Source organism: Cololabis saira, chromosome 8 (genome assembly GCF_033807715.1).
Source record: "Cololabis saira isolate AMF1-May2022 chromosome 8, fColSai1.1, whole genome shotgun sequence".
In the NCBI taxonomy this organism is placed as follows: Eukaryota; Metazoa; Chordata; class Actinopteri; order Beloniformes; family Belonidae; genus Cololabis; species Cololabis saira.
In genome coordinates, this window is record NC_084594.1 from 39953358 (window position 1) to 39977916 (window position 24559).

A 24559-nucleotide genomic window follows, 5' to 3' on the forward strand; every position below is an offset into this window, starting at 1 on the left:
TACTATTGGTCAGCGCATATTCACAAACGAATTTATTGGCTTCACTCTCCTGAGTTATTATGGTGCAGATTGGAGGCTCAGTCACTCTCTTCATCCTCTGTAACGGCCTACTCTCCTCCTCTTTACCATTGAATCCCTCTAAGTTTACAAATAGCCCTGTGGTGCTTTCCTCCCTTAAGATTTGGTCACAGTTTAGGCGCCACTTTAAATTTGCTTCTCCATCCATCTATACACCTGTTACTAAGAATCATCTGTTCCCTCCATCACTAATAGACACCACTTTTATGATTTGGTACAACCGGGGCATTAAGCACTTCAGGGATCTATATAAGGATGGTATCTTTTCCACATTCTCAGATCTGAGGTCAAAGTTCAATTTGCCTGCCTCCCATTTGTTTCGCTACTTCCAGCTTCGACACTGCGCCTCTGCTTTGTTTCCATGCTTCCCTTCCCTTCCTGCGAACCAACCGTGGGATGATCTTCTAACTATGAAACTCAGTCAAAAGTCTCTGATATCTAAGATATATGCACTGTGTATGACATTTGATGATCATTCTGTAGATAAAGCTCGGGAGGGTTGGGGACGAGAGTTGGGCCTTGACTTCACAGGGGAGCTGTGGGATAAAGCTATCCGTAGCATACGATCTAGAACGCCTTGCGCTAGATTTGAACTTATTCAATTTAAGGTGCTGCATAGAGCCCACCTATCAAAATCCCGATTATCGGAAATATATCCGAATGTTGCAGACTTATGCGACAGATGCCAGGGTTCTCCCTGCAATTTAAGTCATATGTTTTTCTCCTGTCCTAGGTTACAGAAATTTTGGAGTGATTATTCTGTGATCATGTCTAAAGTTCTGGGTAAAAAAGTTGTTATGGCCCCTCTCTTAGCAATATTCGGACTCTCTGTTGACTCCTCACATATCAGCCCCACACAGTCAGAAGTATTGGCTTTCACATCCCTTTTAGCAAGACGTCGTATCTTACTTTTATGGAAATCCCCCAGGTCCCCGTCTATTTCTATTTGGCTTAGTGATGTTATGTTTTTTCTTAAATTGGAGAAGGTGAGATACTCTGTAAAAGGCAACTCAGCTAAATTCATTCACAAATGGCAATCGTTCATAGACCACTTTACCGCGTTGAAGACTCTACCCACCGACTGACCCCCCCCCTCCCTTAATTTTCTTTTCATCTCCTTAATTTGTTTTTTTTTATGTTTTATTTATTTCCAGTTTCATTTCTTGCTCATCTGTTTATTTATTTTTTAACGCTACAGAGACTCTGATCCTTTGTTAGGTTTTGTGTGTTTAAAAAAAAAAAAAAAAAAAAAGGAGACAATGTATAATGCGTCTGTTTGACTACACGTTTCCATGTCTTAAGTGTATGTTGTTTCTTATAAAAAGATCAATAAAAAAAAAAAAAAAAAAAAATAAGTTCACACTTCTTCCTACTACTTTTTTGGCACATGTAAAATTTACATGTTACACTTGCTAACTTGATTTACAGTAAATCAAGTTAGCAAGTTTTAAAAGATGAAATTCTTTGTTTTGTTTTTGTTTTTTTGTTTTGTTTTCTTAAACTTCTCATGAATTGTTGTTTCTTTTTTTTACATGTACAAAAATAAAATAAATCAAATAAAAAAAATCAAAAAAAAAAAAAAAAAGGCAACGGTTCAAGGAAAGGGGTCGAGGTTGAAAATGAGAAAATGATCCTGGAAGAGCTCAAAAGACAGACTGAAGAAATAAAAGAAGAAAACCAGAAGGAAAAGAGGGATCTGAAAGAGCAGAAGGAAAGCTTGCAAAGAGAAGGACAGATACTGATGAAGGGCAAGAAAAAACATGAGATGGAGATGGAAGAGTTGCAAGCAGCAATGCTTGATCTGGAGGATCAGACCTGCAACTGTTGCAGTGCAATATGGATGTGGAGAAAGCTGAGATGAAGCAAATGAAGGTACGAGAAGAGGAACATGCTGTAAACCTGCAGAATGACAAGAAGAAGCTGCAGGGAGAGATCAAGATTTTAATGGAGAACAAGAAAGAAGTGGAAACGGGTCGGAAGGACCTGGAAATGGAAAAGACACAAATCTGTGGTACCAAACTAAAACCAGACAAAGACTGTGCAGGACTCCAGAGAGAGGTGGAAAATGTGGAGGAAAAGGAAGATGAAGCAGCACAGAAGAAAGAATTGGAAGAGGAGGATGAGAAACTGCAGCTGGAGACACAATTAGAAGAGAAAGAAAGAATCCTGGTGGAGGATAAGATTGTTAAAAAGGAGAAAAAGAAGAGAAGTTTCTTAAAGATCTTCAAGAAACAAAAGGCAGATGAGAAGAGAAGAGATGAAAAAGTACAGAAAGATTTGAATGACATCAAAGAAAAAGATGAAGAACATCTTAAAGAAATGGAAGGAGGAGAGGACAAAAAGAAAGAAAAGGTGGTGAAAAAGAAAAGTTTGCTCAGCCGGGATTTTCAAAAGGTCCAGCAGAGAGAAGGCTGCTGGGAACCAGTAGCTCAGCGACTTCACCTCCTCTCCTCCTCCTCTCCAAACTCTTCTCCCCAACATCTCTTTTGTTCCCATCTTCATCCTCTCTTTTCCAGAGCATCTCTGGTGAAAACAGTCAACAGACAAGAAACGGAGCAGCTGAACTTCACCTTCAGAGGGTTTTCTGATGCTCTGAGTGTCGCATTTGGTGACGAAGCTTCAGCTGCAAGATGCAAGAAAAAGCAGGACAAGTGCAAAGAGCAACATACAGATGCTGAAGTGTGTTTAAGAGAAGCACTGAGGGGCTTCAGTGGATAAGAGACAGGCAAGAAAATAAAGAAATGTCTGCAAACATCTGAATATTGTGCAGGAATGATTCACTTCTTGATCTGGAAGGTTATGTCTAGTTGGTGTGTAGAAAGAGGATGGATAAACACGGCCGCTATGAAAGTAGAACAGAATCAACCACAATGATCACATTATCCTTCTACAAAAGTTGCTTAATGGTTCAGGACAAACGTTGTCATTAAAAGTGTTTTGTCTGATGAAACACATCAAAAATGAACACAGATCATTCCACTGAGCCTCCGATTTGTGATTTTAATGTTATGTTGTCATTTTGAGTCGTATCTCCCGGGATTATTACACTATAATCTAAAGGATTTACATCGTGAGACTTGTAGCACTTACTACAGGTAAATTGTTGTTTTAACTAATAAAATCTCACATTTTAAAAATGATGAAATGTCCTTTTACAGAATCAACATTAGAAGATGAAGTGAAACAGAATCATTTGTCCTGAGAAAGCTCACTCTTTCTGTGTCCGACACATCAGCAGATAATGTTGTAAAATAAATGTAATTATCAAGCTGCAAATCAAGAGCATACTGATCTGAAACACTGACGAGGAAAAGCACACATTACCTCTAAAAGCTTCTCATCTTTTCAGAGGGACACTAAATAACTCAAATCCAACATGAACAGTGACCTGACAGCTGATGTTTTGGACATGAATGTTTATTTTGGCAGACGGGCTTCAAGCAGGAAAATGTTCTTTTAAAAGTTTGATGTTGGCTCCCTCTGATGGTTTTCTATGAACACTGCAAACACACAGATCTGACACACGATCGTCAATCCTGGAATCAGAATAAAGACGTTTCCAGAGGAGTCAGGGGTCCGTGGTCCACAGAGATTAAAGTCAGGAGGTGTTGGTCTTTTGTGGACTCTTCGTTCAGGTTTTACTGTAAAAAATGGTGGAAATGGTTGAGAACAGGTGTTATTTTGTTCCAGTGTCCTGCTCAGATTATTTTATGTTTCACCACCATCCTGCCCTTGTTATTTTCTGAACACAGAGCTTCCAATTTGTAATTTTAATGTTATGGTGTCATTTTGAGCCGTATCTCCCGGGATTATTACAATATAATTTCACCCAGATCCTGATACAGTTTATTAACAGTTGGTACGTGGAGATTAATCGGGAAATTATAACTTTCATGGCACATTTTCCTTCTGGGAGTTTTCAGTGAGTCTGGCGGTTCCTTTGCAGGTCAATGTCTCGAGCTGGAAAACCAAGTCACTAACACTAACCAAGTCTCCTGCATGAAACCTTTGACTTTGAAGAAAGATGTAAAAAGAGAAATTCTCTTTAAAAGGTTCTCTCAGAACATCTTACAGAAAAAAGCAAAACGTTTCCTTAACTTTACTGTTTAACTGGGAAAAGAGAAAGTGTGCGTCTCTGTTAGAAGGATGCAAACTTTTATCCTCAAATGTGTTTTATTAAGACTTCAGGAGATGTTGTCAGCTTTTGAATATGGGGCAATTTAAATTACTGTATAATCATAAGTGGTATATTTAATCAGAGATGCCGATATACATGAAATAAAAATATGATTCGTTAAAATATCCAATTAAAGCTTTAGATAAATGAATTAAAATAAATCTAATACATTTCAAACTAATGCCGTTAGTGCCTCAGTTGTAGTTGGGTTGAGCGTTCACGTAAACAGCAGCATTCAGACTAAACATGTTTATGTTAGTATTTAACAGGAAGGCCTGCTGTACATATCACCTCCATCTGGGTGTAACAGTGTTGTAAGTTTCATGCTCCTGTTTCTTGTGTTTGTAGAATAACTGAAGAAAAGTAAAACAAATATAAGTAGAGCAGATTTCTGAAAATGCAAATATAAATTGGTGTATTGGAGGTTAATTTGACAGAAAACATTTCACTGGTTGAAAAGTTTTCAGTGTTACGATGAAGTAAATATCTCTAGTTAAGCTGACTTTATCCATTTAATCAATAGTTATAAGAAAGCGTGTTTGAGGAGTAGGTTTGTCTGCAGAGTCCTCCCTGCAGAGGTTGACATTAGGCCTAACAGTGTAGCCCCCACCCATAATCTTGCTGCAGACACACCTGTGCAGGAGCGTATAAAGACCCTGGACCGGACTGAGCAGACATCAAGCTCCAAGGAGTCTCTCCACACCTGAAGATGAGTCCCTCTGCCAGCCTGCTCCTGCTGCTCCTGCTCGGCCTCTCTCAGGCTCAACCTTTCCAGGAGGATGAAGGTTCAGGTGCAGAGATGGCAGAAGATGAAGAAACGGAAGTGGACATGACCACCCAGATTCTGACCACCAATAACGCCACAGAGGAGTTCCTGCTGGAAGGAGACCTGGTGGCTCCCGTTACCAGAAACGCCATGAAGTGCTGGTACAACAGCTGTCTGTGGAAAAAAGCCTCCAATGGCAAAGTGGTGATCGCCTACACGATAAGTTCTCAGTTCTCCGGGTACGAGAGGCAGACGATCGAGGGCGCCATGAGGGCCTTCAGCCGCACCTGCGTCCGCTTCACCCCTCGCAGGAACGAGAACGACTACATCAGCATTGTGAACAAAGGCGGATGCTACTCCGCCCTGGGCAGACAGGGAGGCCGGCAGGAGCTCTCTCTCAACAGGGCGGGCTGCATCTACGGTGGCATCGTCCAGCACGAGCTCAACCACGCTCTGGGCTTCCAGCACGAGCAGACCAGGAGCGACCGCGACAGCTACGTCAGGATCAACTGGCAGAACATCATCCAGCAGAGCGCCTACAACTTCCACAAGCACGACACCAACAACCTGAACACGCCCTACGATTACTCCTCCATCATGCACTATGGAAGATTCGCCTTCTCCGTGGGCCGGGGGAGGGAGACCATCACCCCCATTGGAAACCCCAACGCCCGGATCGGCCAGAGGAACGGTCTGTCCCGCTGGGACATCAGCAGGATCAACATGCTCTACGGCTGTTAGCAACAATATCAGATGAATAATGATGTATGAAATGCTCAGATAACAGGATGTGATCCCGCATGACCAAAATATTTGAAATAAAAGCAATGCAAAACAAGGGCTAGTTGTTGTTCTTCTTTTTTTCTGCAGAAGTGTATTCAGAATTTTGTCTACTTTTCAATGATATTTGAGGGTTTTTTACAAGAAAAGTGAAAAACTTAAAAAAGTCTCTGCAAACGGAGACTTGATTTTTAATCTGAAGTAACCTGCAAGTGGTATCTTAATGAACCAGGGGCGGATATACAGGGGGGAAGGAGGGGCAGCTGCCCCCCACTACAGAGCCTTGTCCCCCTGTTGCCCCCTCATTTTAATGCTACTCTGACTATTCTGTTCAAAAGTTCCCCAATGCATTGAATACTACCAAATAAACTAAGTATAAGTATTGTTCAGTAGGGTTTTCATCATTTCTCTTACAGCATATGTTGGGACAGGGAAAGGGGGAGTACTGCGAGCTATTTACTCTGAAGACGCTCATCCAGGATACTGCATCACTTCTGCAGCCTCGTGCAAGAGTTGGTCACACACGAAACCTTGACTAGACTGAAATATATCCAGGAGAATGAAGGTCTACGAAAGAAAGTAATTCAGTCAGGTTAATTATAAGAACAGTCTTAAGATAAATTAAATTATGTTAATTTATATGTTTTACTTTTTATTTTTTGATCATACATTATTTTTTATGATTTTTACAAATCTTGAACAGGCCATGTCAGATACAAGTGTAACAAAGATCAACCAATCAAACTTTACTTAAAGCACTTTTCATGCAGTTTGTGCTACATGAGCTTTACAGAATTATAACCAAAGATTCACGAGTTTTAGTAGATTCACAAGTACTCGTTATGATTTCTAGAAACAGAACTCCATTTCTACTTTGTTTGCTGTTAAATCAGTACAACAAATGACACAACACTGACTATAATCATCAGAAACACTCTGTTGGAGGGGACAAGTCCATCTGGTGTTGAAGAGTGAACACGGCGCGTTGATACCAGCCTCATGTTGCATGTGGAAGATGTCATGTGGTGCTTTAACATGTTACATTTATAAAATCTGTAAAAGCTGTAAAGATTATATTCACCAATCTTAATTTCACTCATTAAAGTAAAAGGATTATTTTTTATGGTGGGCGGGGCCACGTTGACCTGGAGTTCTATTCAGTTCAGTGCTCACAAAGGTTACCATGACAACATTCTATTGTACACATCAAAGCACCGGTGCAGCATAAATACCTGAAACTCTGCACAGAACCGTAGTCTCTTGTACCTTCAAGACACTTCCTGTTGCGAGCCTCTGTAACAGAGTTGGAAAATCCCACTTTAATCATTTTTGTTTTCAAATTCTATTTAGGGATCTTATTTATCATTTATTTATTTTGTTGAATGTTTGTGAATTTTATCTAAATGTGTTGTTTTATTTTATTGTTATTTTTATTTGCGTCTTTTGAGGAAACTGCGTTTTTGGCTGTACCCTCTTTTTGTACCTCCTGGGCTTCCGTAGTTCATTACTTCAGCTCCTCAGTGCTGCGTTGCTCTGATGAGTGTAAGTCGTGTTGGGAACTGCTGCTGCTTTTCTTAACAGATTTCTTTAAGAAATTATCCATTTATGTTGACATTTTTGGCGCATATTGTATACCACTGACATTACGTGGCTGTTTTGTGTTGTTTTGATGATTTAATATGCTTTTTGTGGATGTTTTTATTTTCGCGCCCTTTTTGTACAGCGGCGGGCCGTGACCGGTTTAAACCAGTAGGGGGCAGTATAAACCAGACGGCGCTGCAGAGTGTTCACTTTCCCGTTTTTGTTTTGTGTGTTCAGGGAGCAGGAGTTTAAAAGAGGGTCCAGAAGACTTATTCATGTATTTTTCTGTCTTCTGCAGGTATGTTTCCTTTGTCAAATTAAGTGTTTTCATTGTGTTTACCCCATATATACGGTGTTTTGTTTTGATCGTTGGGTATCACTGTTCCCATATTGGCTGTTATAATTTAGGATTTATTAATTAAAAATAGTATTTTCCTTTCTGTTTTGGTAGTAGTTTGATAAAGAGGAAAATCAATTAAATTGGTGTGAGTGCTGCGTTGCTCTGATGAGTGGAGCAGGAGTTTAAAAGAGGGTCCAGAAGACTTATTCATGTATTTTTCTGTCTTCTGCAGAATTAAATGTAGCAAAACCAACTTATGACTCATCATTTCTTGCAACAGATCCAAACCTGTTTCACCTCTCTGGTGGAAACCACGTCCACGACTCGGAAAACACCTCAGAAAACGCTTCAGAACCTCAAACCCACATTTCCTACCGTGTTGATGGCAGAAATGTCTTTTAGAGGACGTCCAAGACCCAGACAGGGATTTGTGAGCTCTCCCAGCGATGGAGCTCAGTCCCGGGTCTCAGATGATCTCGGACAACTCCAAATGGAGATCAAAGGCTGCAGAAGAGAAAATGCTTTCCTGACCAACTACAACAACAAACTGGAGTTTGAACTTGGAGATCGTGAAGAGGAAATGGAAAGAATCATGTTGATCAACCAGAACTTGGACTCAAACAGAGCTGAACTGAGAGAGCAACTCCAGCAGCTGCAGGAGGAGAATAAAGCCCTCCAAGAGAAAAAACTAAAACTGGAAGAATACAAGATGGAGATCTATCTCCAGCAGGAACAGGAAAAATCCTGGTTCCGGCTGAAGGAGGCTCTAACCAAACTGACAAGTGAAAAGCAGCGGTTCAAGGAAAGAGGGGTCGAGGTTGAAAATGAGAAAATGATCCTGGAAGAACTCAAAAGACAGACTGAAAAAATAAAACAAGAAAACCAGAAGGAAAAGAGGGATCTGAAAGAGCAAAAAGAAAGCTTGCAAAGAGAAGAACAGATATTGATGGAGGGCAAGAAAAAACATGAGATGGAGATGGAAGAGTTGCAAGCAGCAATGCTTGATCTGGAGGAGAAGAGGACAGACCTGCAACTGTTGCAGTGCAACATGGATGTGGAGAAAGCTGAGATGAAGCAAATGAAGGTACAAGAAGAGGAACATGCTGTAAACCTGCAGAATGACAAGAAGAAGCTGCAGGGAGAGATCAAGATTTTAATGGAGAACAAGAAAGAAGTGGAAACGGGTCGGAAGGACCTGGAAATGGAAAAGACACAAATCTGTGGTACCAAACTAAAACCAGACAAAGGCTGTGCAGGACTCAAGAGAGACGTGGAAAATGTGGAGGAAAAGGAAGATGAAGCAGCACAGAAGAAAGAATTGGAAGAGGAGGATGAGAAACTGCAGCTGGAGACACAAGTAGAAGAGAAAGAGAATCCCGGTTGAGGAGAAGATTGTTAAAAAGGAGAAAAAGAAGAGAGGTTTCTTAAAGATCTTCAAGAAACAAAAGGCAGATGAGGAGAGAAGACATGAAAAAAAGTACAGAAAGAATTGAATGACATCAATGAAAAAGATGAAGAACATCTTAAAGAAATGGAAAGAGGAGAAAACAAAAAGAAAGAAAAGGTGGTGAAGAAGAAAAGTTTGTTCAGCCGGATTTTCCAAAGGTCCAGCAGAGAGAAGGCTGCTGGGAACCAGTAGCTCAGCGACTTCACCTCCTCTCCTCCTCCTCTCCAAACTGTTCTCCCCAACATCTCTTTTGTTCCCGTCTTCATCCTCTCTTTTCCAGAGCATGTCTGGTGAAAACACCTCAGCTGCAGGAGGAGAATAAAGCTCTCCCAGAGAAAAACAAGTCAACAGACAAGAAACGGAGCAGCTGAACTTCACCTTCAGAGGGTTTTCTGATGCTCTGAGTGTCGCATTTGGTGACGAAGCTTCAGCTGCAAGATGCAAGAAAAAGCAGGACAAGTGCAAAGAGCAACATACAGATGCTGAAGTGTGTTTAAGAGAAGCACTGAGGGGCTTCAGTGGATAAGAGACAGGAAAGAAAATAAAGAAATGTCTGCAAACTTCTGAATATTGTGCAGGAATGATTCACTTCGTGATCTGGAAGCTTATGTCTAGTTGGTGTGTAGAAGAGGATGGATAAACACGGCTGCTATGAAGTATAACAGAATCAACCACAATGATCACATTATCCTTCTACAAAAGTGCTTAATGGTTCAGGACAAACGTCATTAAAAGAGTTTTGTCTGATGAAACACATCAAAAATAAACACAGGTCAGTCCACTGAGCCTCCGATTTGTGATTTTAATGTTATGGTGTCATTTTGAGCCATATCTCCCAGGATTATTACACTATAATCTAAAGGATTTACATCGTGAGACTTGTAGCACTTACTATAGGGAAATTGTTGTTTTAACTAATAAAATCTCACATTTTAAAAATGATGAAATGTCCTTTTACAGAATCAACATGAGAAGATGAAGTGAAACAGAATAATTTGTGCTGAGAAAGCTCACTATTTCTGTGTCCAACACATCAGCAGATAACGTAAAATAAATGTAATTATCAAGCTGCAAATCAAAAGCATACTGATCTGAAACACTGACGAGGAAAAGCACACATTACTACCTCTAAAAGCTTCTCATAATTTCAGAGGGACACTAAATAACTCAAATTCAACAAGAACAGTGACCTGACAGCTGATGTTTTGGACATGAATGTTTATTTTGGCAGACGGGCTTCAAGCAGGAAAATTTTAAAAGTTTGATGTTGGCTCCCTCTGATGGTTTTCTATGAACACTGCAAACACACAGATCTGACACACGATCGTCAATCCTGGAATCAGAATAAAGACGTTTCCAGAGGAGTCAGGGGTCCCTGGTCCACAGAGATTAAAGTCAGGAGGTGTTGGCTGTCTTTTGTGGACTCTTTGTTCAGGTTTTACTGTAAAAAATGGTGGAAACGGTTGAGAATAGGTGTGATTTCGTTCCAGTGTCCTGCTCAGATTATGTTTCACCACCATCCCGCCCTTGTAATTATTTTCTGAACACAGAGCCTCCAATTTTTGATTTTAATGTTATGGTGTCATTTCGAGCCGTATCTCCCGGGATTATTACAATATAATTTCGCCCAGAATTCAGATCCTGATACACAAACAGTTTATTAACAGTTGATACATGGAGATTAATCGGGAAATTATAACTTTCATGGCACATTTTCCTTCTGGGAGTTTTCAGTGAGTCTGGCGCTTCCTTTGCAGGTCAACGTCTCGAGCGGGAAAACCAAGTCACTAACACTAACCAAGTCTTCTGCATGAAACCTTTGACTTTGAAAAAGATGTAAAAAGAGAAATTCTCTTTAAAAGATTCTCTCAGAACATCTTACAGAAAAAAGCAAAACGTTTCCTCAACTTTAATGTTTAACTGGGAAAAGATAAAGTGTTAGAAGGATGCAAACCTTTATCCTCAAATGTGTTTTATTAAGACCTCAGGAGATGTCAGTTTTTGAATATGGGGCAATTTAAATTACTGTATAATCACAAGTGATATATTTAATCATAGATGCCGATATGCATGAAATAAAAATATGATTATTTAAAATATCCAATTAAAGCTTTAGATAAATGAATTAAAATGAATCTAATACATTTCAAACTAATGCCGTTAGTGCCTCAGTTGTAGTTGGGTTGAGCGTTCACGTAAACAGCAGCATTGAGACTAAACATGTTAGTATGTTAGTATGTTAGTATTTAACAGGAAGGCCTGCTGTACATATCACCTCCATCTGGGTGTAACAGTGTTGTAAGTTTCATGATCATGTTTCTTGTGTTTGTAGAATAACTGAAGAAAAGTAAAACAAATACAAGTAGAGCAGATTTCTGAAAATGCAAATATAAATTGGTGTATTGGAGGTTAATTTGACAGAAAACATTTCACTGGTTGAAAAGTTTACAAAGTGTTCAGATGAAGGAAATATTGCTAGTTAAGCTGACTTTATCCATTTAATCAATAGTTATAAGAAACCGTGTTTGAGGAGTAGGTTTGTCTGCAGAGTCCTCCCTGCAGAGGTTGACATTAGGCCTAACAGTGTAACCCCCCACCCATAATCCTGCTGCAGACACACCTGTGCAGGAGCGTATAAAGACCCTGGACCGGACTGAGCAGACATCAAGCTCCAAGGAGTCTCTCCACACCTGAAGATGAGTCCCTCTGCCAGCCTGCTCCTGCTGCTCCTGCTCGGCCTCTCTCAGGCTCAACCTTTCCAGGAGGATGAAGGTCAAGACGCAGAGATGGCAGAAGATGAAGAAACGGAAGTGGACATGACCACCCAGATTCTGACCACCAATAACGCCACAGAGGAGTTCCTGCTGGAAGGAGACCTGGTGGCTCCCGTTACCAGAAACGCCATGAAGTGCTGGTACAACAGCTGTCTGTGGAAAAAAGCCTCCAATGGCAAAGTGGTGATCGCCTACACGATAAGTTCTCAGTTCTCCGGGTACGAGAGGCAGACGATCGAGGGCGCCATGAGGGCCTTCAGCCGCACCTGCGTCCGCTTCACCCCTCGCAGGAACGAGAACGACTACATCAGCATTGTGAACAAAGGCGGATGCTACTCCGCCCTGGGCAGACAGGGAGGCAGGCAGGAGCTCTCTCTCAACAGGGCGGGCTGCATCTACGGTGGCATCGTCCAGCACGAGCTCAACCACGCTCTGGGCTTCCAGCACGAGCAGACCAGGAGCGACCGCGACCGCTACGTCAGGATCAACTGGATGAACATCATCCAGAAGAGCGCCTACAACTTCCACAAGCACGACACCAACAACCTGAACACGCCCTACGATTACTCCTCCATCATGCACTATGGAAGATTCGCCTTCTCCGTGGGCCGGGGGAGGGAGACCATCACCCCCATTGGAAACCCCAACGCTCGGATCGGCCAGAGGAACGGTCTGTCCCGCTGGGACATCAGCAGGATCAACATGCTCTACGGCTGTTAGCAACACTGTCAGAGGAATAATGATGTATGAAATGCTCAGATAACAGGATGTGATCCCGCATGACCAAAATATTTGGAATAAAAGCAATGCAAAACAAGGGCTAGTTGTTCTTCTTCTTTTTTTCTGCAAGTGTATTCTGAATGTTTTCTACTTTTCAATATTTGAAGGGGGGGTTTTTTCAGAAAAAGTGAAAAACTTAAAAAATTCTTTGCAAACTGAGACTTGATTTTTAATATGAAGCCCCCCACTGCAGAGCCTTGTCCCCCTTGTTGCCCCCTATTTTTAATGCTACTCTGACTATTCTGTACAAAAGCTCCCCCAATGCATTGAAGTACAAGGTAAGGCATGAAAGTATTATTATTATTTTAACTATAAAAGATCATATTTGGCCCCTAAAATCCTGAGTTATGCCCCCCCCCCCCCCCCCCCCACACACATGCTGCGAGTCTATGACAAACCTCCTGCCGGTGCTGCTGTGTGGATGAGAGGACGCGGGCAGCAGTGGAGAGAGCGAGCTGGCAAATGCCTGTTGGTTAAATAAGCTTCCACAGGTGATAATTTCACTTATTTTTAAGTTCAAATCAAGTTACATTTATTTAATCAAGTTAAAGTTCAACCAGGAAACAACGTTATGTCTGAATTCACAGGCGTAGATATCGGCGGTGCAACCGGTGCAGCTGCACCGGGGCCCAGATGCTGTCAGGAGCCGAAGAAGGAGGAAGAAAACAGCTTTTGTGCATGAGTAGAGTCCAATCACCTTAACAGGCCACCTGTCAGTCATGTTAAGTGCACGATGACACGAAGACGTGATGTGAGTTTTCAGCAAGAAAAAAAGTAAACAGAAGACAGTAGACGACAAAAATAGCGCAGCATCATGTTTAGCTAGCCCAAACAAAAAAGCGACGCACAAAAGATAAAAGAAAAAAGGAGCCAGGATGATGTTAAAGAAAAAAAGACAAAATTAGACACGTTATGCACTGCATCCGTATGCACTGTTGTCCAGAGTCGAAGAGCAGTTGGAGCAGTTATTTTACCTAAAAAAGTGGCCGGTGAGTGTAAATGCATACATATGTATGTGTCCCATATATACTCCTCATGACCATTAAAGCTTTTTGAAGGGATTGATGTTCAATAGCAAGCATTAAGCCCAATTCATCTTGTGAGTTTGTCTAACTATGAACATAATTCATCCTTTATGAAACAATCGGTGTTGTTGATTACCCTTTCTTACTTCATTGGGTTTATTAACACAAATAATGGAGATGCTTTGGACAACAGAAGTTTGGAAAAACGTTGCCTGGTATGATGAGTCTCAATGTCGGTTGCAACATTCGGATGGTATGGTCAGAATTCGGCATCAACAACATGCAGTGTGTTGCCGAAATTATGATGTTGATTTGCCAGAACTGTGCGATGGTGGTATAGTGGTGAGCATAGCTGCCTTCCAAGCAGTTGACCCGGGTTCGATTCCCGGCCATCGCAGCACTACTTTTGTGAAAAATCGGAATTTTCACACTTCAACATACTTGTTTCCATGGAACTCGTAACTCTTAGAACTTCCTGTTTTCCTGTCTTAAGGAGCACCCACCGAAGGGGATGTAGCTCAGTGGTAGAGCGCATGCTTTGCATGTATGAGGCCCCGGGTTCAATCCCCGGCATCTCCATTACTTGTGTTAATAAACCCAATGAAGTAAGAAAGAGTAATTATCAACACTGATTTTTCCATAAAGGATGAATTATCCCTTCAAAAAGCTTTAATGTTCATGAGGAGTATACATGGGACACATACATATGTATGCATTTACACTCACCGGCCACTTTATTAGGTAAAATAACTGCTCTTCGACGGAAATTTCTAACCAGCCAATCACATGACAGCAAATCAATGCAATTAGGCACGTAGACATGGTCAAGAGAATCTCCTGTAGTTCAAACCAAGCATCAGAATGGGGAAGTACGGTGATTTCAGTGACTTTGAGCGTGGCATGGTTGTTGGTAACAGACGGGCTGGTCTGAGTATTTCAGAACCTGCCGATCTACTTGGATTTTCATGCAAAAACCTCTCTGGGGTTCACAGAGAGTCGTCGGAAAAAGAGAATATATCCAGTGGGCTGTAGTTTCTTGGGGGAAAATGCCTTGTGGATGCCAGAGGTCAGAAGAGAATGGCCAGACTGGTTGTAGCTGATAGAAAGGCAACAGTAACTCAAATAACCTCTCATTACAACCGAGGTATGCCGAAGAGCATCTCTGAATACACAACGCGTCGAACCTTGAAGCGGATGGGCCACAGCAGCAGAACCACACTGGGTACCATTCCTGTCTGCAAAGAACAGGAAACTGAGGCTACAATTCACTCAGTCTCACCAAATAGCAGAAGAGCATCTCTGAATGCACAACGCGTCGAACCTTGAGGCGGATGGGCCACAGCAACAGAACCACACTGGGTACCACTCCTGTCAGCAAAGAACAGGAAACTGAGGCTACAATTCACTCAGGCCTGCCAAATTTGGACAACAGAAGTCTGGAAAAACGTTGCCTGGTATGATGAGTCTCAATGTCGGTTGCAACATTCGGATGGTATGGTCAGAATTCGGCATCAACAACATGCAGTGTTAACTACTCCTGTAGTTCAAACCAAGCATCATAATGGGGAAGTACGGTGATTTCAGTGACTTTGAGCGTGGCATGGTTGTTGGTAACAGACGGGCTGGTCTGAGTATTTCAGAACCTGCCGATCTACTTGGATTTTCATGCAAAAACCTCTCTGGGGTTCACAGAGAGTCGTCGGAAAAAGAGAATATATCCAGTGGGCGGTAGTTTCTTGGGGGCAAATGCCTTGTGGATGCCAGAGGTCAGAAGAGAATGGCCAGACTGGTTGTAGCTGATAGAAAGGCAACAGTAACTCAAATAACCTCTCATTACAACCGAGGTATGCCGAAGAGCATCTCTGAATACACAACGCGTTGAACCTTGAGGCCGATGGGCCACAGCAGTAGAACCACACTGGGTACCACTCCTGTCAGTAAAAAACAGGAAACTGAGGCTACAATTCACTCAGGCTCACCAAATAGCCGAAGAGCATCTCTGAATGCACAACGCGTTGAACCTTGAGGCAGATGGGCCACAGCAACAGAACCACACTGGGTACCACTCCTGTCAGCAAAGAACAGGAAACTGAGGCTACAATTCACTCAGGCCCGCCAAATTTGGACAACAGAAGTTTGGAAAAACGTTGCCTGGTGTGATGAGTCTCAATGTCGGTTGCAACATTCGGATGGTATGGTCAGAATTCGGCATCAACAACATGCAGTGTGTTGTGGAAATTATGACGTTGATTTGCCAGAACTGTGCGATGGTGGTATAGTGGTGAGCATAGCTGCCTTCCAAGCAGTTGACCCGGGTTCGATTCCCGGCCATCGCAGCACTACTTTTGTGAAAAATCGGAATTTTCACACTTCAACATACTTGTTTCCATGGAACTCGTAACTCTTAGAACTTCCTGTTTTCCTGTCTTAAGGAGCACCCACCGAAGGGGATGTAGCTCAGTGGTAGAGCGCATGCTTTGCATGTATGAGGCCCCGGGTTCAGTCCCCGGCATCTCCATTATTTGTGTTAATAAACCCAATGAAGTAAGAAAGAGTAATCATCAACACTGATTGTTCCATAAAGGATGAATTATGTTCACAGTTAGACAAACTCACAAGATGAAGTGGACTTACTGCTTGCTATTGAACATAAATCCCTTCAAAAAGCTTTAATGTTCATGAGGAGTATACATGGGACACATACATATGTATGCATTTACACTCACCGGCCACTTTATTAGGTAAAATAACTGCTCTTCGACGGACATTTCTAACCAGCCGATCACATGACAGCAAATCAATGCAATTAGGCACGTAGACATGGTCAAGAGAATCTCCTGTAGTTCAAACCAAGCATCAGAATGGGGAAGTACGGTGATTTCAGTGACTTTGAGCGTGGCATGGTTGTTGGTAACAGACGGGCTGGTCTGAGTATTTCAGAACCTGCCGATCTACTTGGATTTTCATGCAAAAACCTCTCTGGGGTTCACAGAGAGTCGTCGGAAAAAGAGAATATATCCAGTGGGCTGTAGTTTCTTGGGGGAAAATGCCTTGTGGATGCCAGAGGTCAGAAGAGAATGGCCAGACTGGTTGTAGCTGATAGAAAGGCAACAGTAACTCAAATAACCACTCATTACAACCGAGGTATGCCGAAGAGCATCTCTGAATGCACAACGCGTCGAACCTTGAGGCGGATGGGCCACAGCAGCAGAACCACACTGGGTACCACTCCTGTCAGCAAAGAAGAGGAAAATGAGGCTACAATTCACTCAGGCTTCCCAAATAGCCGAAAAGCATCTCTGAATGCACAACGCGTCGAACCTTGAGGCGGATAAGCCACAGCAGCAGAACCACACTGGGTACCACTCCTGTCAGCAAGGAAGAGGAAACTGAGGCTACAATTCACTCAGGCTCACCAAATAGCCGAAAAGCATCTCTGAATGCACAACGCGTCGAACCTTGAGGCGGATGGGCCACAGCAGTAGAACCACACTGGGTACCACTCCTGTCAGCAAAGAAGAGGAAACTGAGGCTACAATTCACTCAGGCTCCCCAAATAGCCGAAAAGCATCTCTGAATGCACAACGCGTCGAACCTTGAGGCGGATGGGCCACAGCAGCAGAACCACACTGGGTACCACTCCTCTCAGCTAAGAACAGGAAACTGAGGCTACAATTCACTCTGGCCCACCAAATTTTGACAACAGAAGTTTGGAAAAACGTTGCCTGGTATGATGAGTCTCAATGTCGGTTGCAACATTCGGATGGTATGGTCAGAATTTGGCATCAACAACATGCAGTGTGTTGCGGAAATTATGACGTTGATTTGCCAGAACTGAGCGATGGTGGTATAGTGGTTAGCATAGCTGCCTTCCAAGCAGTTGACCCGGGTTCGATTCCCGGCCATCGCAGCACTACTTTTGTGAGAAATCTGAATTTTCACACTTCAACAGAGTTTTTTCCATGGAACTCGTAGCTCTTAGAACTTCCTGTCTTCCTGTCTTAAGGAGCAACCACCGAAGGGGATGTAGCTCAGTGGTAGAGCGCATGCTTAGCATGTATGAGGCCCCAGGTTCAATCCCCGGCATCTCCATTATTTGCATTAATAAACCGAATAAAGTAAGAACGGGTAATCTGCAACACTGATTGTTCCAAAAAGGATGAATTATGTTCATAGTTAGACAAACTCACAAGATTAATTGGACTTAATGCTTGCTATTGAACATCAATCCCTTCAAAAAGCTTTAATGTTCATGAGGAGTATACATGGGACACATACATATGTATGCATTTACACCCACTGGCCACTTTATTAGGTAAGATAACTGCTCCAACTGCTCTTCGATGGAAATTTCTAACCAGCCAATCACATGACAGCAAATCAATGCAATTAGGCACGTAGACATGGTCAAGAGAATCTCCTGTAGTTCAAACCAAGCATCGGAATGGGGAAGTACGGTGATTTAAGTGACTTTGAGCGTTGCATGGTTGTTGGTAACAGACGGGCTGGTCTGAGTATTTCAGAACCTGCCGATCTACTTGGATTTTCATGCAAAAACCTCTCTGGGGTTCACAGAGAGTCGTCGGAAAAAGACAATATATCCAGTGGGCGGTAGTTTCTTGGGGGCAAATGCCTTGTGGATGCCAGAGGTCAGAAGAGAATGGCCAGACTGTATGTAGCTGATAGAAAGGCAACAGTAACTCAAATAACCACTCATTACAACCGAGGTATGCCGAAGAGCATCTCTGAATGCACAACGCGTCGAACCTTGAGGCGGATGGGCCACAGCAGCAGAACCACACTGGGTACCACTCCTGTCAGCAAAGAAGAGGAAAATGAGGCTACAATTCACTCAGGCTTCCCAAATAGCCGAAAAGCATCTCTGAATGCACAACGCGTCGAACCTTGAGGCGGATGGGCCACAGCAGCAGAACCACACTGGGTACCACTCCTGTCAGCAAGGAAGAGGAAACTGAGGCTACAATTCACTCAGGCTCACCAAATAGCCGAAAAGCATCTCTGAATGCACAACGCGTCGAACCTTGAGGCGGATGGGCCACAGCAGCAGAACCACACTGGGTACCACTCCTGTCAGCAAAGAAGAGGAAACTGAGGCTACAATTCACTCAGGCTCCCCAAATAGCCGAAAAGCATCTCTGAATGCACAACGCGTCGAACCTTGAGGCGGATGGGCCACAGCAGCAGAACCACACTGGGTACCACTCCTCTCAGCTAAGAACAGGAAACTGAGGCTACAATTCACTCTGGCCCACCAAATTTTGACAACAGAAGTTTGGAAAAACGTTGCCTGGTATGATGAGTCTCAATGTCGGTTGCAACATTCGGATGGTATGGTCAGAATTTGGCATCAACAACATGCAGTGTGTTGCGGAAATTATGACGTTGATTTGCCAGAACTGAGCGATGGTGGTATAGTGGTTAGCATAGCTGCCTTCCAAGCAGTTGACCCGGGTTCGATTCCCGGCCATCGCAGCACTACTTTTGTGAGAAATCTGAATTTTCACACTTCAACAGAGTTTTTTCCATGGAACTCGTAGCTCTTAGAACTTCCTGTCTTCCTGTCTTAAGGAGCAACCACCGAAGGGGATGTAGCTCAGTGGTAGAGCGCATGCTTAGCATGTATGAGGCCCCAGGTTCAATCCCCGGCATCTCCATTATTTGCATTAATAAACCGAATAAAGTAAGAACGGGTAATCTGCAACACTGATTGTTCCAAAAAGGATGAATTATGTTCATAGTTAGACAAACTCACAAGATTAATTGGACTTAATGCTTGCTATTGAACATCAATCCCTTCAAAAAGCTTTAATGTTCATGAGGAGTATACATGGGACACATACATATGTATGCATTTACACCCACTGGCCACTTTATTAGGTAAGATAACTGCTCCAACTGCTCTTCGATGGAAATTTCTAACCAGCCAATCACATGACAGCAAATCAATGCAATTAGGCACGTAGACATGGTCAAGAGAATCTCCTGTAGTTCAAACCAAGCATCGGAATGGGGAAGTACGGTGATTTAAGTGACTTTGAGCGTTGCATGGTTGTTGGTAACAGACGGGCTGGTCTGAGTATTTCAGAACCTGCCGATCTACTTGGATTTTCATGCAAAAACCTCTCTGGGGTTCACAGAGAGTCGTCGGAAAAAGACAATATATCCAGTGGGCGGTAGTTTCTTGGGGGCAAATGCCTTGTGGATGCCAGAGGTCAGAAGAGAATGGCCAGACTGTATGTAGCTGATAGAAAGGCAACAGTAACTCAAATAACCACTCATTACAACCGAGGTATGCCGAAGAGCATCTCTGAATGCACAACGCGTCGAACCTTGAGGCGGATGGGCCACAGCAGCAGAACCACACTGGGTACCACTCCTGTCAGCAAAGAAGAGGAAAATGAGGCTACAATTCACTCAGGCTTCCCAAATAGCCGAAAAGCATCTCTGAATGCACAACGCGTCGAACCTTGAGGCGGATGGGCCACAGCAGCAGAACCACACTGGGTACCACTCCTGTCAGCAAGGAAGAGGAAACTGAGGCTACAATTCACTCAGGCTCACCAAATAGCCGAAAAGCATCTCTGAATGCACAACGCGTCGAACCTTGAGGCGGATGGGCCACAGCAGCAGAACCACACTGGGTACCACTCCTGTCAGCAAAGAAGAGGAAACTGAGGCTACAATTCACTCAGGCTCCCCAAATAGCCGAAAAGCATCTCTGAATGCACAACGCGTCGAACCTTGAGGCGGATGGGCCACAGCAGCAGAACCACACTGGGTACCACTCCTCTCAGCTAAGAACAGGAAACTGAGGCTACAATTCACTCAGGCTCACCAAATAGCCGAAAAGCATCTCTGAATGCACAACGCGTCGAACCTTGAGGCGGATGGGCCACAGCAGCAGAACCACACTGGGTACCACTCCTCTCAGCTAAGAACAGGAAATTGAGGCTACAATTCACTCAGGCCCACCAAATTTTGACAACAGAAGTTTGGAAAAACGTTGCCTGGTATGATGAGTCTCAATGTCGGTTGCAACATTCGGATGGTATGGTCAGAATTTGGCATCAACAACATGCAGTGTGTTGCGGAAATTATGACGTTGATTTGCCAGAACTGAGCGATGGTGGTATAGTGGTGAGCATAGCTACCTTCCAAGCAGTTGACCTGGGTTTGATTCCCGGCCATCGCAGCACTACTTTTGTGAGAAATCTGAATTTTCACACTTCAACAGAGTGTTTTCCATTGAACTCGTCGCTCTTAGAACTTCCTGTCTTCCTGTCTTAAGGAGCACCCACCGAAGGGGATGTAGCTCAGTGGTAGAGCGCATGCTTTGCGTGTATGAGGCCCCGCGTTCAATCCCCGGCATCTCCATTATCTGCATTAATAAACCGAATAAAGTAAGAACGGGTAGTCTGCAACACTGATTGTTCCAAAAAGGATGAATTATGTTCATAGTTAGACAAACTCACAAGATTAATTGGACTTAATGCTTGCTATTGAACATCAATCCCTTCAAAAAGCTTTAATGTCCATGAGGAGTATACATGGGACAGATACATATGTATGCATTTACACTCACTGGCCACTTTATTAGGTAAGATAACTGCTCCAACTGCTCTTCGATGGAAATTTCTAACCAGCCAATCACATGACAGCAAATCAATGCAATTAGGCACGTAGACATGGTCAAGAGAATCTCCTGTAGTTCAAACCAAGCATCAGAATGGGGAAGTACGGTGATTTCAGTGACTTTGAGTGTGGCATGGTTGTTGGTAACAGACGGGCTGGTCTGAGTATTTCAGAACCTGCCGATCTACTTGGATTTTCATGCAAAAACCTCTCTGGGATTCACAGAGAGTCGTCGGAAAAAGAGAATATATCCAGTGGGCGGTAGTTTCTTGGGGGCAAATGCCTTGTGGATGCCAGAGGTCAGAAGAGAATGGCCAGACTGGATGTAGCTGATAGAAAGGCAACAGTAACTCAAATAATTACAACCGAGGTATGCCGAAGAGCATCTCTGAATGCACAACGCGTCGAACCTTGAGGCGGATGGGCCACAGCAGCAGAACAATACTGGGTACCACTCCTCTCAGCTAAGAACAGGAAACTGAGGCTACAATTCACTCAGGCTCACCAAATAGCCGAAAAGCATCTCTGAATGCACAACGCGTCGAACCTTGAGGCGGATGGGCTACAGCAGCAGAACCACACTGGGTACCACTCCTCTCAGCTAAGAACAGGAAATTGAGGCTACAATTCACTCTCGCCCACCAAATTTTGACAACAGAAGTTTGGAAAAACGTTGCCTGGTATGATGAGTCTCAATGTCGGTTGCAACATTCGGATGGTATGGTCAGAATTTGGCATCAACAACATGCAGTGTGTTGCGCAAATTATGACGTTGATTAGCCAGAACTGCGCGATGGTGGTATAGTGGTGAGCATAGCTACCTTCCAAGCAGTTGACCCGGGTTCGATTCCCGGCCATCGCAGCACTAGTTTTGTGAGAAATCTGAATTTTCACACTTCAACAGACTGTTTTCCATGGAACTCATAACTCTTAGAACTTCCTGTCTTGCTGTCTTAAGGAGCACCCACCGAAGGGGATGTAGCTCAGTGGTAGAGCGCATGCTTCGCATGTATGAGGCCCCGGGTTCAATCCCCGGCATCTCCATTACTTGTGTTAATAAACCCAATGAAGTAAGAAGGGGTAATCAACAACACTGATTGTTCCAAAAAGGATGAATTAGGGTCATAGTTAGACAAACTCACAAGATTAATTGGACTTAATGCTTGCTATTGAACATCAATCCCTTCAAAAAGCTTTAATGTCCATGAGGAGTATACATGGGACAGATACATATGTATGCATTTACACTCACTGGCCACTTTATTAGGTAAGATAACTGCTCCAACTGCTCTTCGATGGAAATTTCTAACCAGCCAATCACATGACAGCAAATCAATGCAATTAGGCACGTAGACATGGTCAAGAGAATCTCCTGTAGTTCAAACCAAGCATCAGAATGGGGAAGTACGGTGATTTCAGTGACTTTGAGTGTGGCATGGTTGTTGGTAACAGACGGGCTGGTCTGAGTATTTCAGAACCTGCCGATCTACTTGGATTTTCATGCAAAAACCTCTCTGGGGTTCACAGAGAGTCGTCGGAAAAAGAGAATATATCCAGTGGGCGGTAGTTTCTTGGGGGCAAATGCCTTGTGGATGCCAGAGGTCAGAAGAGAATGGCCAGACTGGATGTAGCTGATAGAAAGGCAACAGTAACTCAAATAACCACTCATTACAACCGAGGTATGCCGAAGAGCATCTCTGAATGCACAACGCGTCGAACCTTGAGGCGGATGGGCCACAGTAGCAGAACCACACTGGGTACCACTCCTGTCAGCAAAGAAGAGGAAAATGAGGCTACAATTCACTCAGGCTTCCCAAATAGCCGAAAAGCATCTCTGAATGCACAATGCGTCGAACATTGAGGCGGATAGGCCACAGCAGCAGAACCACACTGGGTACCACTCCTGTCAGCAAGGAAGAGGAAACTGAGGCTACAATTCACTCAGGCTCACCAAACAGCCGAAAAGCATCTCTGAATGCACAACGCGTCGAACCTTGAGGCGGATGGGCCACAGCAGCAGAACCACACTGGGTACCACTCCTGTCAGCAAAGAAGAGGAAACTGAGGCTACAATTCACTCAGGCTCCCCAAATAGCCGAAAAGCATCTCTGAATGCACAACGCGTCGAACCTTGAGGCGGATGGGCCACAGCAGCAGAACCACACTGGGTACCACTCCTCTCAGCTAAGAACAGGAAACTCAGGCTACAATTCACTCAGGCCCACCAAATTTGGACAACAGAAGTTTGGAAAAACGTTGCCTGGTATGATGAGTCTCAATGTCGGTTGCAACATTCGGATGGTATGGTCAGAATTTTGCATCAACAACATGCAGTGTGTTGCGGAAATTATGACGTTGATTAGCCAGAACTGCGCGATGGTGGTATAGTGGTGAGCATAGCTGCCTTCCAAGCAGTTGACCCGGGTTCGATTCCCGGCCATCGCAGCACTACATTTGTGAGAAATCTGAATTTTCACACTTCAACAGACTGTTTTCCATGGAACTCATAACTCTTAGAACTTCCTGTCTTCCTGTCTTAAGAAGCACCCACTGAAGGGGATGTAGCTCAGTGGTAGAGCGCATGCTTAGCATGTATGAGGCCCTGGGTTCAATCCCCGGCATCTCCATTATCTGCATTAATAAACCCAATAAAGTAAGAAAGGGTAATCTGCAACACTGATTGTTCCAAAAATGATGAATTATGTTCATAGTTAGACAAACTCACAAGATGAATTGGACTTAATGCTTGCTATTGAACATCAATCCCTTCAAAAAGCTTTAATGTTCATGAGGAGTATACATGGGACACATACATATGTATGCATTTACACTCACTGGCCACTTTATTAGGTAAGATAACTGCTCCAACTGCTCTTCGATGGAAATTTCTAACCAGCCAATCACATGACAGGAAATCAATGCAATTAGGCACGTAGACATGGTCAAGAGAATCTCCTGTAGTTCAAACCAAGCATCAGAATGGGGAAGTACGGTGATTTCAGTGACTTTGAGCGTGGCATGGTTGTTGGTAACAGACGGGCTGGTCTGAGTATTTCAGAACCTGCCGATCTACTTGGATTTTCATGCAAAAACCTCTCTGGGGTTCAAAGAGAGTCGTCGGAAAAAGAGAATATATCCAGTGGGCGGTAGTTTCTTGG

General features: G+C 43.4%; 2 protein-coding genes and 14 non-coding genes across 16 annotated transcripts; all 16 read left to right on the top strand.

Moving 5' to 3' along the window:
- Positions 1 to 4943: 4943 nt before the first annotated feature.
- On the top strand, positions 4944 to 5784 carry LOC133449552 (high choriolytic enzyme 2-like). Its single transcript, XM_061728714.1, has one exon. It carries the CDS (start codon positions 4965 to 4967, stop codon positions 5760 to 5762), a length of 798 nt encoding a protein of 265 aa, XP_061584698.1. The 5' UTR covers positions 4944 to 4964; the 3' UTR covers positions 5763 to 5784.
- Positions 5785 to 11841: 6057 nt separating this feature from the next.
- On the top strand, positions 11842 to 12663 carry LOC133449553 (high choriolytic enzyme 2-like). Its single transcript, XM_061728715.1, has one exon. The coding sequence runs from the start codon at positions 11866 to 11868 to the stop codon at positions 12661 to 12663; it is 798 nt and encodes a 265-aa protein (XP_061584699.1). The 5' UTR covers positions 11842 to 11865.
- Positions 12664 to 14073: 1410 nt separating this feature from the next.
- Positions 14074 to 14145, top strand: trnag-ucc (transfer RNA glycine (anticodon UCC)). Its single transcript has one exon. It is a non-coding gene; the product is annotated as a tRNA-Gly (tRNA).
- A 110-nt stretch (positions 14146 to 14255) lies between these two features.
- On the top strand, positions 14256 to 14327 carry trnaa-ugc (transfer RNA alanine (anticodon UGC)). The gene has a single exon. It is a non-coding gene; the product is annotated as a tRNA-Ala (tRNA).
- Positions 14328 to 16012: 1685 nt separating this feature from the next.
- trnag-ucc (transfer RNA glycine (anticodon UCC)) lies at positions 16013 to 16084 on the top strand. The gene has a single exon. It is a non-coding gene; the product is annotated as a tRNA-Gly (tRNA).
- A 110-nt stretch (positions 16085 to 16194) lies between these two features.
- Positions 16195 to 16266, top strand: trnaa-ugc (transfer RNA alanine (anticodon UGC)). Its single transcript has one exon. It is a non-coding gene; the product is annotated as a tRNA-Ala (tRNA).
- Positions 16267 to 17586: 1320 nt separating this feature from the next.
- Positions 17587 to 17658, top strand: trnag-ucc (transfer RNA glycine (anticodon UCC)). The gene has a single exon. It is a non-coding gene; the product is annotated as a tRNA-Gly (tRNA).
- Positions 17659 to 17768: 110 nt separating this feature from the next.
- trnaa-agc (transfer RNA alanine (anticodon AGC)) lies at positions 17769 to 17840 on the top strand. The gene has a single exon. It is a non-coding gene; the product is annotated as a tRNA-Ala (tRNA).
- Positions 17841 to 19169: 1329 nt separating this feature from the next.
- On the top strand, positions 19170 to 19241 carry trnag-ucc (transfer RNA glycine (anticodon UCC)). Its single transcript has one exon. It is a non-coding gene; the product is annotated as a tRNA-Gly (tRNA).
- Positions 19242 to 19351: 110 nt separating this feature from the next.
- Positions 19352 to 19423, top strand: trnaa-agc (transfer RNA alanine (anticodon AGC)). Its single transcript has one exon. It is a non-coding gene; the product is annotated as a tRNA-Ala (tRNA).
- Positions 19424 to 20889: 1466 nt separating this feature from the next.
- Positions 20890 to 20961, top strand: trnag-ucc (transfer RNA glycine (anticodon UCC)). Its single transcript has one exon. It is a non-coding gene; the product is annotated as a tRNA-Gly (tRNA).
- A 110-nt stretch (positions 20962 to 21071) lies between these two features.
- Positions 21072 to 21143, top strand: trnaa-ugc (transfer RNA alanine (anticodon UGC)). Its single transcript has one exon. It is a non-coding gene; the product is annotated as a tRNA-Ala (tRNA).
- A 1048-nt stretch (positions 21144 to 22191) lies between these two features.
- Positions 22192 to 22263, top strand: trnag-ucc (transfer RNA glycine (anticodon UCC)). The gene has a single exon. It is a non-coding gene; the product is annotated as a tRNA-Gly (tRNA).
- A 110-nt stretch (positions 22264 to 22373) lies between these two features.
- trnaa-cgc (transfer RNA alanine (anticodon CGC)) lies at positions 22374 to 22445 on the top strand. Its single transcript has one exon. It is a non-coding gene; the product is annotated as a tRNA-Ala (tRNA).
- A 1329-nt stretch (positions 22446 to 23774) lies between these two features.
- On the top strand, positions 23775 to 23846 carry trnag-ucc (transfer RNA glycine (anticodon UCC)). Its single transcript has one exon. It is a non-coding gene; the product is annotated as a tRNA-Gly (tRNA).
- A 110-nt stretch (positions 23847 to 23956) lies between these two features.
- On the top strand, positions 23957 to 24028 carry trnaa-agc (transfer RNA alanine (anticodon AGC)). The gene has a single exon. It is a non-coding gene; the product is annotated as a tRNA-Ala (tRNA).
- The last annotated feature ends 531 nt before the right edge of the window (positions 24029 to 24559 follow it).

Excerpts from the sequence above, each read along its gene's own strand:
- LOC133449552 (XM_061728714.1), top strand. The coding sequence starts at position 4,965 with ATGAGTCCCTCTGCCAGCCTGCTCCTGCTGCTCCTGCTCGGCCTCTCT.
- LOC133449553 (XM_061728715.1), top strand. The coding sequence starts at position 11,866 with ATGAGTCCCTCTGCCAGCCTGCTCCTGCTGCTCCTGCTCGGCCTCTCT.